Genomic DNA, 17,134 nt, shown 5'->3' with positions numbered 1-17,134 from the left:
TTATAAAATATTTCCAAGAAAATTTCCTTAAAAAGAGGATATCTTAATAGTAATCAAGAATGATAACATAATGATGAAATTATACATAGGCAAAGTAATCCTGACTACTCTGATCAGTAAATTACAATATGAAAAATGTACAAAACTAAAGACAAACATGTAGTTTGACTTAAATCCCATCTAATATCATGTAGCAGAATGGTGCTGCCAGAAATAAAAGGATAAATAGGGTATTCTGCAGGTTACTCTCTATAACCTTTCATATTTGCATATTAGTCTGTCTTTTTCTTATTAAGACAAAAATCCTTACAAAGTTCTTTATTTGTACAAATCGATCCTTCAACTAGTTTTCATCGACTATAACCTGGTTAAAGTTAACCAGGGTTGCCAAAAGGACAAAAATGCTCTTTTCTTAACAGTAAGACTCATGATTTGGCCTTTTGTCATTCACTTCACTCTCTTCATGCTCAGGACTTTGCCACTAGGAGACCAACAATGGAGGGGCATGGGTTAAGAGGTCCGTTCAGTATGAGGTCTAAGGGAAAAATGTCTAGAAAGACGTGAAGTTAACACTGCTAGGAGAATAAAAGTAGAATACTCCATTCTCATCTAATTAACTTAACCTAAGGGATGTGTTAGCAATAGGTTGCAAGATTTCGGGGATCAAATTACAAATATTGAAAAGATAGGGATTAATTGCAAATATAGAAGTAGGGACTGGTATGAAAAAATTCTTTTAGCAGGAGATGTGAATGAAATGGGAAAGTTTGGTGAGGACCTCCATAAACTTTTCTATCAAGATGAGTCAAACAAGTTGGTGAGATAATATTAAGCATTTAGGGGCTATTTAGTTGCCTGCAATTGCAATAGGCTGCAATTGAATTGCATATGCCCAAAAAAAGTGTTCGTATGCAGTTCAACTGCAAAAAAGCTCCAAAATTTGCAACTGGAACAGCAGCCAACATATCCAACTGCATAGAATCTTGTAATTGAGAAAGCCGTTGAAAAGCATTCCCTCACTACTCCAACCATTCCCTTATTATAAACAGCAATATTATAATAATACTATAGTATTATATATTATTATCATATTATATTATTAGTGTTATATTATTGTAATGTTAATAGTAATATAATATTGTTATAATAATATTTAGTTAATATTACTATTAAATTGTAATATCATAATATATTAGTACCATAGTATAATATTATTATACTATATTATATTATCATTCTACTAATAATAATGCTCTACTATTATTATATTATAATAATATTATTACGCTATAATAATATGATATTGTTATAATATATTACTAGAATAATATTACATTATTGTTATAATAGTAGTAGAACAATATTATATTCAGTATTATTACTATTACAATATTACAATAATATCATGATTCTAACAACTGCTAAAATATTATAATGCTGTTATAAGATTTATAGTATTATTCTTATTACTGTAACATAATATTCTTATAATAATTTATATTTTATAATAGTAGTGAAATATATTATACTAAATATTATTAGGATATTACAATAATATTATGATATCACTATAATTACTGGAATATTATAATATTATCAACATAAAATTATTATAAGACTATTATAATATTAATACTATAGTATTATACTATAATTATAATATTATAACTTATATCTCACATTATAATAATAATCATAACTGCATATAACAAATAACATATAATAACTAGTAGTTATTTTAATGATTATGACAAATAACATGTCTAGTTATTATAATATTAAATATTTTATATTCACAATTATTTTAGTAGATATTCTTATACTAATGCAATGATAATTTAATAGTATTATTATTTTTCTATTATAATTTAAATAATATAATATACATAATATATAATAAAAAGGTGAAAAGTTCACTGATTCAGGGGGGTAACCTTACCAGCTCAATTATAGGGTAACCATATCTCTATTCATATCAAACATCCAACCAAATAACTGCAATTGCATTTGCAATTTCACTCACAGACAACTAAACAAGGACCCTTTCTACAACTGCAATTCCAATTGCAGGCATTTTGAATTGCAACCTGTAATTGAATTGCAAGCAACCAAACAGCCCCTTATATCCCTAGAGAACAATGTAACTCACTAAGAAGAAGAAGAAGAAGAGAAATTTAATGACATAGCTATGAGCAACGTTATGCACTTCCATGTAAGTAGTTGGAAGTAAAAGAATAACAGTGCAAGATGCTGTATGTTAATTATGTTGGCCCATGGCTGGCATAAGAACAACTACTACTTAACTAAGCCTTTGTCCCAAACTAGTTGGAGTCCATCACATGAATCCTATGTCTCCATTCTACTCAATTTAGGACCATACAATTTGTAAGATGTTGAGATATCAAGTCCTTCCTTTCTACTTTCTCGCATGTGATTTTAGGTTACCTCTACACCCCTTTCTTTTACATGTATCAAATCATTCATTCTTACGTGCATCCCTCAACGTATGTTGTACATGTCCGAACCATCTAAGCCATGCTTCTCTCAATTTGTCCTTAATAATTGTGACAATGCCGTATCCTATATAGAACAAGGCACCAAAGAAAAGCCAAGCAAACATAGAACATAGATAAGCACTTTATGAGCATAGTATAATTTCTAGGAGTGAACAATTTTGATGAAATTCTTTTTTACTTTGTCCAGACCAAGGTATGTCGTACCGGCCCATACCGGCTGGTACGGACCGGTACCGGATCAGCATGGGATCCAGTACCGGAAGCTTTTCATTGGAAAACCGGCCGATACGACTGCCGTACTGGTACGCCAACCGGTGCCGCTACGGCGGACCTTGGTCCAGACCTTACTAAAGCAACTGGATTCTATTATATGAGAGAAATGACTCCTTCAGCCGATTGAGGTGGTTATTTGTATTACTATTATTAACTGGTTTTATATTCAATATCACCTTATAACAAACCTGTATATTTAACATATTATGCTGTCATTAATGTACCCACATAGATCGCAAAATTAGTCATATGGAGTAGCAAACTATTCATTTAGATAAGTCTATCAATGTTGAAATACATAGAAGATGTAAGGACCACTAGTATAAGCAGTACTACACCCTTGATCATGAAAACTCAATTGCTTGTTGAACCCTACAAATCACATAAAAGTAGGATACTCCAGAAGCAGAAGAGATGGAATTGCCTATCTAGCCTAGCCTCAGGATGATCGCATTGGGAGACTTCTCCAATGAGTCTGAAGAAATCCCTCCACATTCCCACATACACCTTAGAAGCTTCAATGGCCATTTGGAGAGGCCCAAGAGACACAAGTCAATGAAAACAAAATGGAGGTTGTGGTCCTTCCAGCTGATATGCCCGACTTGCAAGAAGCTCTCGAAGAAGTTGAGGATAGAGGAGGCCGAGTTCTTTTGGCATGTTTCTTTTTTCTTGGAATCAAAAAAAAAAGAAAGGAATGTGTTTTTTGAATGAAAGATTGCCCTGGATAGAATGTTTTGATTCTGAGCTGAAAGGAAGTTTTATTTCGAATTATGGAGGTCAGAATAAATACAATAATGAATGGAAAAAAAGTAGGGCAGATGTAACGAAGTGCATCAAGGCAATGGATTGTGAATCTACGATCCGCAGGATCGATTCTCATCATTCGTCGTTAGACCATAAAGAAGCTATCAAATCTCATCTAAGTTGGGCCAGCCTGTTTCTCGAGTTCCATACATTGGGCCTTTATGTTCATAACAACGTCATGCTCGCTTTTGGTACTCCAGAAAAAAAAAATCTTTATTGAAACCATAACCAATTTTTTGATAGACATGTAATTAATGGAATTAAAAATGGAGTTGGCCTTACAGGTTTCCTAATAGGTGAAGGAATCAGATACATGGGGATGGACAAATCTCGTCTCTTATCCATAAACTGCTAGGCTGGAAACCTAATACTTTGATCTTGTCAACTCAAGGAATAAGATGTTTAATCCTCTTGCTTCAAGGACACCCTTCTCAAGAAGGAAAAAAAGTAGGTGTTGCGAAGGGGGAGTTCGGCTTCCTGTACTACCCCTTGGTCCCAAGGGATAGAGGAGGCTAGGTTAGACGAAAAATGGTTATCAGTTCAAGAATACAAGGTGACCCTATAACCGAAAAGGGTTATCCGTGACATGGAAAATGAAAACTATGAGGCCCACAAAAGGTTTGTAAATAAGTGATTGTATGGTAATTAGCAAATATTTGTTAGCACTATATTTGGCTATCAATGAAAGTCTCTAGACTACAACTCGTGGGTGGCATTATGATCCCAAATGGCAAAGTAACAATCTTTGAATGACCATATTTAACATGTGAACCTTTCTTTTATACTTGTTAGCTACCACAAAGCCAAAGACAATATAAAATAACAATCACAAGTATGGTTCCATCTTTCATAAACAAAAAAAGAAAAGAAAAGACAACCCCCATAGAACATAGACTTCAAGTAATACAAAAAATACAAGTAACAAAACTACAGTTATATTGCATGATATCAGCAACAGAACCCACAAGAATGAAACAAGACAAACTCTTAAAGAAGTACTAAAGTACCTTGTAGGCTACTGCAAGGGAAGTAACTGCTTCTTGAATAGTAAGACGAAGCGACTGATCCTCCAATTTCAAAGCAGTGAAAAGTCGAACAGCCATGTCAATTTTGTCTCTGGTAAAAAGGGACAATGATAAGATGTAAGATCATTTTTGGGTTGCAGTAGCAACTTATGTAACCTAAGCATAAAAGTACAATTAAAAGGCAAACTTGCCTGAAAAGATGAGGCATGCGAGATGCAAGCAAGCCAATTGCTTGATAAGCAAATATTTTGACATCTCTAGCAGCAGCCTCTAAAATTAGTTTAAAAAAAAAAGCATTAAGAACAATACTTCCTAGAGTCTTTTGCAGATAATATAGCGGACATGCAGCTGACTTTCAACAAAAGTGTCAGGGACAAGAAGCAAAAATAAGAGTAAATAAAAAATTCTTGACCTGATTCCGTGATTGAGGAACCATCAAGTGATCGTAAAATCCCACTCAAGATGACAGGACCCATAAGCTTCAACTGATCCATAACTGCCTGCATGAAGAATTACAAGAAAATCTCTCCAGTTCCAAAACTTTTTCTTGCAAAGGAGATTGATATAATAATCACTATAGCAAAAAATTAAAGGGATATTGCATGGTAGAAAATTGTCAGTCAATTCAGCATAACGACAACAAAAAAAATACCATGTAGTATTCCTTATAAGCTCTTGGTTAATAAAGGAATTCAAGCAGGTAAGGTCCAAATGACTATGTTCAGCTACACTGCTCATCAATTACTACAGTCTGAACTGGTCATGATACGGCAGGGACCTAGCTTACGTGACAAGAAACCAGACAAGAGAACCAAAGCTTGCAGCTGTTGATGGAGACAAAATGCTCCCATGAAATTGATGGATGTGGTCAAATAGACCTTGAACAGGGTAAATTGGTAGAAGAAAAAATAAAAGCCCTAAAGGCTCCAATGCTATAAGGCAACTTTATTAAAAAAAGGAAAACTTTGTTATATGATGTAAAGCAGCTCAGTTTTAAAATCATAAGTGTGCTGCACTTTTTGTACATTATGCAGATACTGAATGTAAGATTAGTTTGACAGAAATTGTTTGCAAATGTACAAGCAAACAATTCAAACTTATTGGAATGTTTCTATTTGATTGGCAGTGCATTGGTATGTTGATTGCCATCAAACACCAAATTGGACAACTTGTCTGCCGACAATCAGCCATATCTCTAAAATCAATATGTATCATCAAGTAGTACTCAGGTTCAAACAGAACGAGTTTGGTTAAAGCAATGGCCTGTACGTTGGCTTGAGCCATATAGATAATCTAGGCAGATCCCATAGACTGTTGGGAGTTGGACTTTCCATCTTATTGTCATGCATGCGAAGATACCATTTAGCCGATTCACCTCCACTTGGTCCTCGATGGGATGCAGACAACTTAACTCATTTCTCTTTACATTTCCTAGATTTACTGCTCCACCTCAAAATAATTATACTCTCCATGTTCGTATTATGTTTAGACCATTTTTATTGCTCAACATTCTAAACCCTACGCTATGCGCCTATTGACATCTTACATTGCATCTTGATGGCACGCATAAACTGCACAATTCCATTAAAAATACTTTCACTTAATCCATTATGCTCTGATTCTGAAAGATAAGCCCTCCTCTATCTCTTTGGACTAAAATATGGACCCAGAAAAACAACAATGATTAAACCACTATCATGCTGTCTACTAAACATCAACTTTGATTTGAACATCATAAGCATTTCTGTTTCCACTAGTTTGGATTTCATATATTTTAACTGCTATCGAGTTTTAAATCCTTGACCTTTGAAATTTTCCTCCTCAAGTTCAATTAAATTATATTTTTATGTAAATATGGGTTGTCATATTAATAAAGTTAATGAATCAGTAAGGATCTTAAACTCCAGGAGACTGTAGCACCAAGACACTTGGGGTCATGATGTAGCCAAAGATTGGAGGTGGCTACAAGCATTGATGAAAGGTTGATTTCTTTATTTTTTTGACAAATTTACGATCCTTTCCCAACTAAAATCTTAAATAGCTGCCATTTTGATTGCTGAACTGTTGGAGTAAAGAAAGTTGCAGCAGCTTTGTTCATCTAGTTTCAGAAATGCTAAAACACAAATACTCTGCTTGATACTGCAGAATCCTGTCACAGCAGAAGGTGGAAATAAATATAGATAGAAGGGAAGGTAGAAAGAAGATGAAGAACAAACTTTCAGAAAGTTTAGAGAAGAACAGAGGAATACCACAAGAAAATACATAGACAAGGGAAAAGAGAGACCTGCAGCCCTTAAACTTTCTTATATAATATCTCATCGCATTACCGAAAACAGCTTGCCTATTCCCCCTTTTAAGAGGATTGATCTCTCACAAGTTATGCATATACTAGAACACTTCAGAAGGAACTAATAAAAGACTGGACCTGTCAACTTGCTCTCCTAATTATAGGAAAATGCATTGGGGTGCCAGTTATGTGCACATGAAAAGTTGGCTGGGCCAAAAAATGCTAGGCTAGCAACTCAACAACCACCTCCCTCCCACCTATGACACCAGTCCCTCTGTGCCATGTGGACCCTGCAAAATTTCCTTATTGAGTCCATTTGAAACTCTAAAATCAGTCCAGAGTCCAAAAGCAGTCCAGAGTCCCCTCAAATTGGACTCATAAAATATCCTAAACAGACTGCCATTCGACAGAGCCCATAAAGATATAAATATTACTAAATAAGTTAACTTGCAGCTCAACCAGCAGATCGATAAAATCCATCTTTGACTGCATTGCAGATCCCATAGGAGATCTAAATCTTAACTAAATATGTCAACTTGCAGCTCAAGAAATGGGCCATTAACTTATAGATCGACCCAGAATTCCTATCCAAGAAAAAAGAAAAAGAGCGTAAGAATTCTAGATGGTTGGGCATGGTGTAAAACAAGTAGGGTGCGAGTACATATTGTTACTAATCAGTATGTATGGACATATACTAAACAGAGATGCAGTAGCACAGATTAAAATGTAGCAATATAGGTTGACACTAATGGTAAAGAATACAAACTCCTACTTTTCCATATAGGATACCAGCATGGTATTGCCATAGATATTGCACAATAAATATACGCACTATAATCCTTGGCTACCTTGAATTGAATAGGTAAAATACGAGGACACGAAAATTAAATTTCTGTTTAGCAAGTTGCCACTTCACAAGTCCAGAAAAGTTAAATTATGAATGCAACAAGAAAATAGTAATACCTAAAGCAGTCTTCTACATTTCCAATGGCATGATTAACATACCACTATCAAGCCAATTAACCATGCAATTGCAGTATTGACCACAGATCTGCATTCATTATTCAGATAAAAACACATACACTTATGACAGATGGATAGATAGATGAAGAGAGAGAAAGAGAGTTGCCACATGTTGTTAACTCGTAGCTAATAACCACATCTGCTGCCTTCGATAAGGCATCAATACATGCTCTCCAATAAAGAGCAAAAAACAATAAACTGACAGGCAAAGAAAGATAAAATAAAAATAAATATATACATGGAAACCAAATCCTTACATGTTTAAACACCCAAACAGTGAATTCCATCCCCAACTGCTTTAATCTTGAAGTGGTCCCACTTCCTATCATATTAAGAAGTTCAAAGGAACCAAATAGAACTTAGGAAATTAACCTCAAAAATAATCAGCAATGAAAAGACAACTGTTATGATAAAATCAAGTTATAACCAAAAAAAAAAAATCAAAGACTATGATATCGAAAATATAGCAATGCGAGAATCATGTTCAAGCCAAGGTACATGATACATTTATCGTTGTCGAATGTGAGAATTGAGAAGTCAATTCTCAAACATAATGATCTGTCCGCGCTCAGAAAGTTGTCAACAATAATTCTTCATTTCTTCAATTTCATTTTCTATATTTAACAGTCCTTTCTCACATTCCAATCCCATTTTAAAATTTAAAGCAGATTTTTCCTGTAAAGTTTCTCCATTCATCCAGGTGAATGGTAAGGCAAAAAAGAAACATGAGAACAGCAAAAATAAAGAGAATGAAAAAAAGCATAATACAACATTACATTGCTAGTGAGGGTATCTCCAAGTGGGGAAAAAGAAAAGAACAGTACCAGTCAGCACCTAAAGAGCTTACAACAAGAAAAGCAAATTGCTTCTCAAATCTTGCCATTATTCCGTCTAAAGCAAAATCAGGACATACTATACAAACCCAACATCGGCTCCAGATGCTACATAATGATACACAGTAAAGGTGTTCTGCCAGCCGCAACAGTGTACCATGTGGCCATACAAGAAGCTGCCATACCATACCAAGCCATACTGAAAAGGTACCCGTATAGGGCATAGTACCAAGACTTGAAGCATTGGTCTAAAGCATCCTGACATGTGCCAAGCAACATCAGTTTTCAAATTTTATCATAACATCCAAATTTTGTTATAGGCAATTTGATTTCAAATGTTAGAAGAACCCAAAAACTTCATTAATGGTGTTTTACTGCTATATGAATAAACATAGATCATTATAGCAATGAGTTCTTAGTTTCAATTCATCTTTTTCTTTTTTTATGTTTCTTGATATGTTGCTTCTAAAAGATTTTATAGCTTTCAATCAAGTAAGGGCATGTGATGTATTCGATCATAAGAGGCTCACTCACATAACAGAGTCCAACTGCTTGTGACCTCCATGAAACCCATTAAGGACATTCTCAAAATGAAGAAAAACTAGAACTGTACAGAAATCAGGGGTTAAGACTCAGTAAAAAGAGTGGAGTGAAGAAGCATTTCCACTTCTGAAGAATTAATAAATGAAAAGCAAAATAATATCCAGCTCTACTGATTGATTCCCATGCAGCTACTTAGATGAAACACAGAACAAAAATCAATAGCTTGCATTAATGAGAATGATTCAATGAATAATATGCAAAACTAAAAGCAGATCCATGGTACAAAAAAGGAAGAAAAGAAAAGAAAAAGCTTACCATAGATGCAGGAAAAGATGCATTGAAGTGTTGAAGGAAAAGCATTAGCTGCAGTTATTGATCGGCAGAAAACAGACATTAGTCGCACTCGCAATGCAGAATTTGCTGGAGAAACCCTGGAATCTACTGCTATATTTTCAACCCCAACAGTACCTACCAGTAGTGAAATAAATTCAAATATTTATAATATAAAAACTCAACAAACAAACAATAATCAAAGATCAGCTACATGAAGCATCTTAACAGTAAAAGTGATACCAAACTGAAGGAAAGAAACATTAAGGTGTACTTTGTAGGCAAAATATTCAATCCAGACAAGTGAAAAGCAAAATAGCAAGAATATGAAACCCACAAGAAATATGTTTATGTCTGTATCCAAACAACAGTTCAATTCTCTCTGAGAAATGTACATGATTACATGTGGACAAAGTGTGAACCTATATAAATATTGATATGCCAAACCAAAAATAAACATCCTGACTTTGTAGATGTTCGCCTCACCTTCATATGCCTGTCAGTCTAGTCAGAGAAAGAAAGGTGCTACCTTGGCTTCATGACTGAATATCAAAGCAATGCATTTCAACTCAAACCACAGGTTCACAATCCAACCACAAATCACGGTATACGATTCACATAATTCCAATGAATGACACCTCGGTTTAGCAGCGTCCTAATATATTATTCTTTTGCCCACTTTTTAGTAATTTATTTACTTCCCTTGTTATCTTCTAGAATTCCACCACAAGGTTTGAAATCAGTTGCAACTCTGGCAAGCTTCTGGAGTTTTGGTGTCAGTAATTTCAGCAGTCTCAACAGTTTTGCTGTGACTTCCAGACTTTTGGTCATAAAAAGGGAATAACTTTTAAAAAAAGTCCAAAAACAAATTAAGGAAAATAAAAGAAACCAAGAAAAGTTACAACATCATATTTAGAGTGCCCATATCTTTATTCATGCAGTTTTGAACAATAGTTTTATGTTTTATGTCGAAGTTAATATTGCATCATAAGGCAAATTCAAAAAATGTACTAGTATTCTGTACCTGAGAATATATCATCTACTTCTTGAACTTTAATTGTTTGAAATTTTGTTGTACGTAGTAATTAAGAGCTTTCCTGTGCTGCGTGCATTTCGAGCTTTTTCATCATTTTTATTAGTAGCATTTGCAAATACATGAATTTGGACATTTCTTTCTGCTAATGTAAGTAACAATTCAGATAATTACATGCAGTTATAGAATGTCATATTTATTTTATATAAAAAGATGTTATTACTATACATGTACTATCTTCTATCTAGTTGTTTGCATTCATCTTTAAAGTACTATAATAACGGTCTTTTCCTTTCTCCAGTATATATATATAAATAAGGGTCCTTTCAAGGTCCTTAGCTGATCAAAAGTTATGTTTATCATCTATCCCCTTCTTTAACTCAAGAAAGAAGGAACACTGCAGCTTATATATTTAAAGAATTATCAGAAATGATATGACAGTAAACACCAAAATAGAGCTTATAAAAAGCATATATGGTTAGTTTTAAAATGTTTTTTGGCTGAAACGAGCCGAGACAACCAAAACCTGGTCAATTTCCAAAAGCTTATACTGGGGGTCAGTTTCAATTCAATCTCAGATGAAACTGACCCATTTCAGCCAAAATTGGATGGTGTTAGCCAAACTTAAAACCTTGAATTGCCACTTGAAAGTTCAATTACCTCGTATTTTTAAGTGACATAAGGATTAAAAAAACAAAAAAGGAGAATAATCCTGATCTTTCCAAACCCCAGAATCAAATACCAATTCTGTATATTTATCCAGTCTCAGAACTGTCTCTTGAGAACTGGTGAACAAAGGACCTAGTCTCAAGATATACCACCTGTGAAATCTATTGCATGTCGAGTTTTTAGTTGAACAGAAAAGGGAGAGATCTAAAAAGACTTTGTCTGAATTAATAGCAAAAGGATTCAATATGATTGACAAAAGAAATTTTTAAAAATTAGAAAGGATTTGCTATTGTTGTAATTATAGATTTGCACATGGAACACTTGCTTATTTTCCGATGACTGGTGAACTTCATTCAGAAGAACAAATAACAATAAATGAATAAATAAAAAAAAGGGTAATTTTAGTGAATATTACCCATCCTGACCTCAAAAACTTGCCAGTATATCACCTAACACAACTGCAGATCCAGACAAAACTCGTGTGAAGGCTGTCATATTAGGTCTTAAAAAACTATCTTTGTAAATAAGTGGAATCATCAAGTTGCATGGGTTTGGGGGGATTGACCATAAGGCTTCAATTTACACATCCAAGTGGAAGGAGATGCAAAAAATCTGGTATCCTCATAACTAAATTTCAATTATCTTAATGAAACAAGTATCATAAATTTGTATATTCATTTCTAGTAGACCAAGTTCTAGAATATGCGTCAAGGATAAACAAAATATGCTGTGGATTAATTTGCAGCAGTCAATAAATGACAGAACACATACCATTAAATAGCATAAATAGTCTTTTTATGAGATCGGGATCATCTAAATTGACACCTGCAGCCTTACGTTTTAAGAGCTCCTCTCCTCTCTTAACAACAGGCTCTTGACTTGAACAAAACAAAAAACAAATAGCACAACGCAATTAAAAATGCCTGTTAGGAGTAATAATGTAGCATTTCTTTATCAAACTATCGCGGAAATAAGTACCTATCTGAGGAGGCAGCTAAATAAATAGGATAGACATGCTCGGGACCCAATTGCATAGCTTCTATGATATTCAAATTCCAAGCTGTAGAAGAGATTATAATGTAAGCACAATGAGTAAATTTCTTGCACAGAAAGTGAAATGCTTGATAGTTGCAAATTATTGAAAGCACAAAGATTGAGAAACACAAAAAAGCCTTACTTTTCTCATCATCAGCATGTCACCTTTCAATGGAAGTTTCCCAGTAACACGATCTGATTGAACAGCTGAAAGACCTGTCGGGCATCCAACACTAGAAAGAACATAGAATTCATATTTGAAAGAATTTGCACCAATGTGATATTAAAATTTACAGATTGTAATGCCAGTGCCGTACCCTGGAGGCGGTGGCTGATACAAAATTGTGTGAAGGCAAAACTCTATGAAAACTTGTCCATCTTTACGACCGCCGATATCTCTATACTTCGCACCAATATTTTCAACAACCTGACTTGAATGGCATTCACCGGTCACCTGCAACCAAAAAGGTATCAAGCATAATAAGATGCAAACTGAGAATTTCAAAAATTGAACAAAATAAGGTCAGGAACTGGATTGCAGAAATATAATACATTCTTATGATTTTCAATAGATTTTCACTTCAGATCTTAATTAACACACGCTTCCACAAGAATTTTTATTGTAATCTTGGTTTCAACTTTTATCACTTTCATATGATCCCATAGCACTTGACTAGCTCTCTTATGGTGATCTTTAACAATTAGAAGTTCCAACACTACAAGATTCCAGGAAGCAGAGTAATTGGCATTTCGCAATCACTGATGCGTAGGAGTACTGGTATGTTTGTTATTCCTGATGCGATGGACAAGGATGGCAATGGTCAGATTTGGTCAAGTCATCTTAGAATAAAAACTTTTCCAATCTTTACCCATACCTAAGACAACCTGGTATCAGGTTGAGACAACTAGACCCAAACCAATCCACCAGGCACTTTTGAAGACCCAATCTTACTGACCCATAGCCTACTTTTACATCTGAAATCTAGCACCGTAACACTGACACTACAAACCATGACCAATACTAGCAAAGTTATAAACCTCCTATTTAAACTCAGTAATGCTGCTGAAACCAATGATTCAAAAACTAGTGCAAGTACCCTTGCTGGTCGACAGCCAATATATGGCATGATACAAGTATCATGCCATGCCAATTCAAAAGAAAAGGATGTTCTCCAACATCTAACCGAAGAACGCAGTGGTACTGACTACTGTGTGATACAGAGAGATGCCAATTTGGCACCTGGTTATTTGGGATAGCTCAGGTCAATTCACCCAGGTACCAGTGCTTTATCACATTTAATATTTAACATTTAATGCTTTATCACAAAAAAAAAAAATCTTTTTACATACGAGAGAGGTAAATCTAAAAATCATGATTTTCCAAGTCATGGACCAACAATGAAGCAGATGCTGGAAACATCTGGGATGTCTACAATGTATAATTTTGGATGCTACCAAAAAATCCCATGTGACGAGCTGGATTACTCTGATGATGCTGGACATTAGTCAAGGAAGCATCTAACCCATCATTTTGTCTGGATTTCTGCCCACCAATTCTACCAAAGAAGTTTAATAGCTGTGAAGTCAATGCACTGCTGCATCAAGGAAAAGGAAGAGAACGGGAGGGGGAATTGGGATTGCAATCTGACCTTTGAAACAATCCTCAAGATGATGCCTTGATGTTGAAGTGGAAGATTTGCAACACTAACTAAAAGATCAGGTGCCATATTTGCCTTCTCCTGAAATAGAAGGACATTTTAAAGCATAAATGGGAACGTTCATATTAGAGATAGAGACACAGAATAATTTTAAAAAAATAAAATTGAAAATGACTGACCTCACTAGACAAACGCTCAAATGACATCTCAATATAAACAATACAGAAGTTTTTAACCATCGAGGAAGCATCAGCTTCATTATAGATCTTCCACAACTCCAACATAGGCAGTCCGATCTCTGGGTGGTGCTTCACCCGTTTGTTGACATGACTCAGGATCTCCAAAACCTATTGGAAACCAAAGAAAATTCATGACTGCACTCAGTTATATCGAGAACATAAACAACAAGTGAGACCGTAATTGATGGAGAACTAAGAATTTAAAACCTTAAATTAATTAAGTATGAATGAATTTCAACAATCATTAAAAATCAAATGCATGGACATACTCCAGAAAACCAAACAGCGGTTATCTCCAAAAAATATGTGACCTAAAAAAAAACAAATAAACACAATTCATATTACTCTAGCGATTACCCAGCTACCAGGAAATAGAAACCAGTATTTTGTTGAATCATCACCCTAAAACAAACCCCTCCAACAATTTAAATGAAACGGAACTATGGTGAATCCCAACACAACAAAGGTGACACGGATTGTAAAGAAAGCAATGAAGCCCTATGCACAGAGCAAAGCGTTGGACGCATAGAGAGTTAAGAACTTAAATCCCTAAATTCTAATAAATTATACATAAAGAAATCCACCCAATTATTCAAAATCAAATACCTAGACGCGCTCAACTGAACCTAATAGCAATTGAACTAACTTTTTAAAAAGATATACGAGAGCAGCACAGATGGGAATCATACCGCTATCGGAAAACAGAAACCAATATCTTTCCCTAAACTGGAACCCTAAAACGTACTTTCGACCAAATCGAACGAAATTATTCAACAACAGCCCATCCCAACATTGCAAGAGTGACAAAAATAAAATAAAAAACAGTAATATAATTTCAGAGAAAAGGGAAGAGAGCACGAAAAAAGAGATGAAGGTTACCATTTTTCGGATGGAAGGGGAGGGAGAGGCGAGTGAGGAGATTGAGTAAGGGAGGATCTTGGAGAGCAACGGCTCGAGCTTGGAGTCGTCGGCGAGGGCGAGGCGGGTGAGCATCCGGTCGAGCATCTCCTCCCTCTCCGCGTCGGATTGCGCGGCCGCGGGCGAAGAGGAGGAAGAAGGTTCCGCCATTTCTGTCGCCTCCTTTCTCACTTCTTCCGCTGCAAGAAAAGAATAGTGGGAGAGACCGAGATGGAACGCTGGATGAGAAGCCCTCGAAAGTTGGGCGTTCGGCGGGCATATTTATGGGGTTGCCCGATGGCACACCGTAAATTCGTGTGCCAAGAAGGGAAAATTGACGAAGGACTGGCTGAGCGGCTGGGGACGACTCCTCGGTGGGACCAGGATTGCACGTGGGAGCCTCGGCGCACGAGCGGGAGACGGGGATGGGTAAGGGGTTATTCCATGGTATGATATTATTTAAGGTTCAATCACGCAGCACATAGATATCATACAATGTTAAGGCCCGGTCATACATCGCACAACTTAAAATTGAGATCCTTCGTGTCATACATTGCACAACTTAAAATTGAGATCTTCTTCTTCTTCTTTGGTTGAAAAAATAGGAAGGAGGAGAGGAAACCTCACCCGCGTAGCAGCCCCTACTGGACCCCTCTCCATCAGAAAATGTTTGATGCAGGCCACAAGTTTCCGCATATCTTCTCTGACCCGTGGGTTTTCCTCACTAGGTTCATTATCCACATGTGAGTACGACATCTAGCGCCACCTCAGTACCGACGGATCAGATAGCGACTCCACCGGATAAACCAAGTAGGGAGTATCTGGTCCTCACGTTTAATCGACACCCGTATGTTTCGAACCTGGATCACTTCAGTAGAATCTTAGTCTCGTTCCAACCGTGCTACCACCTTGGTGGTAAAATTGAGATCCTTCGTAATCATCTATTACTCATGTATTGCGGATGGCTTGACTGAATTAGATAAGGATGAACATACCACTAGATGAATTAGGATAATGGTGACAACAATGCCTTTTGAGATTTAAAATGGACTGCAAGTTTGCAGCCAACAATTAAATCCTTCCATCTAGGAGCAGGTTGTGAGTTGAGATTCCGTTACGTGCCTAAGTGTTTGGTTATGGTAACCTTCATTGATGGTCCTCCCCTTGTTACTCTCTCTCTCTCTCTCTCTCTCTCTCTCTCTCTCTATATATATATATATATATATATATATATATTTCAAAAAAAATGGTTGCAATATGGAAATATGTATTAAAAAAATAAAAAAATACCTAATACTATCGAAAAAAATAGTAAACTAGAAAGTATTTCTAGACGTAGGTAAAGCTATGTGGTTGTTGGGGGGAGAGGGGTGGAAGGAGAGTATGCCCTCTCTAACCTCAAAAATAATATATACACTAGCTTTATAACCCGTATGATGCATGGAGTATAATTTTTACTTCTTTCTCTAGTTGATTTTATAATATTTAATACTTTTGAAGCTTACATTTTATATGTTTAATTCAAGCATTTAAAAAAAATTGTTTAAAATTGACTTTACATGTTTTGAAAAGAAAAAAGTTAAATAAGGAATCTAATAATAATTCTAGGGTGTTTTTCTTTTGGGTTTCTATTTTCAAGTATTTGCCGTAACTTATACTAATTAGATGAGTTTTTTTGAGGTTCCAGCTCACATCAGCAACTCTTCCACCCTCCTCTCTCTCATAGATTGTCTCAATCTCAGATCTACCCTTCCTCTCTTGCTCTAGACAAGTAATCGAGCTCTCTTCCTCTTGGCTTGCTTGTGGGGGTAAAAGAAGAAGAAGAACAAAACACCTAGTCTACTATAGCAACCTCAACCTTTAAACTTGCCAAGGTTTTAAGGTTTTATCGAGTCCCAGCCTGATAACCAGTTTCAGGTATTTGTCTTTGAATGCTATGCGTGGGGACTATATTCGAAAAAAATCCAAC

The 17,134-nt window shown here is 35.6% G+C and overlaps 1 protein-coding gene across 3 annotated transcripts in view; it reads right to left on the bottom strand.

The window, feature by feature from the left end:
- Window positions 1–15,429, bottom strand: part of LOC103706318 (proteasome adapter and scaffold protein ECM29) — a 66,712-nt gene extending 51,283 nt beyond the window's left edge. The window contains exons 1-12 of one of the 3 annotated variants that reach the window (XM_039124736.1): window positions 15,148–15,429; window positions 14,209–14,376; window positions 14,021–14,110; window positions 12,689–12,825; window positions 12,501–12,604; window positions 12,315–12,396; window positions 12,108–12,214; window positions 9,620–9,772; window positions 8,186–8,250; window positions 5,031–5,118; window positions 4,810–4,888; window positions 4,601–4,709 (exon numbers count right to left, since the gene is read on the bottom strand). In XM_039124736.1, the coding sequence (XP_038980664.1) occupies window positions 4,601–4,709; window positions 4,810–4,888; window positions 5,031–5,118; window positions 8,186–8,250; window positions 9,620–9,772; window positions 12,108–12,214; window positions 12,315–12,396; window positions 12,501–12,604; window positions 12,689–12,825; window positions 14,021–14,110; window positions 14,209–14,376; window positions 15,148–15,336 (1,371 nt within the window). In that variant the 5' untranslated portion in view covers window positions 15,337–15,429. Of the gene's footprint in view, window positions 1–4,600; window positions 4,710–4,809; window positions 4,889–5,030; window positions 5,119–8,185; window positions 8,251–9,619; window positions 9,773–12,107; window positions 12,215–12,314; window positions 12,397–12,500; window positions 12,605–12,688; window positions 12,826–14,020; window positions 14,111–14,208; window positions 14,377–15,147 lie in introns of those variants that run through there. The other 2 variants (XM_039124734.1, XM_039124735.1) reach the window with 2 other exon arrangements.
- Between the last annotated feature and the right edge of the window lie 1,705 nt (window positions 15,430–17,134).

The sequence above is a fragment of the Phoenix dactylifera genome, chromosome 3, assembly GCF_009389715.1.
Source record: "Phoenix dactylifera cultivar Barhee BC4 chromosome 3, palm_55x_up_171113_PBpolish2nd_filt_p, whole genome shotgun sequence".
NCBI classification, from domain to species: Eukaryota; Viridiplantae; Streptophyta; class Magnoliopsida; order Arecales; family Arecaceae; genus Phoenix; species Phoenix dactylifera.
The sequence above is the reverse complement of the archived record's forward strand: the minus strand, read 5'-3'. Positions and strand labels throughout refer to the sequence as shown.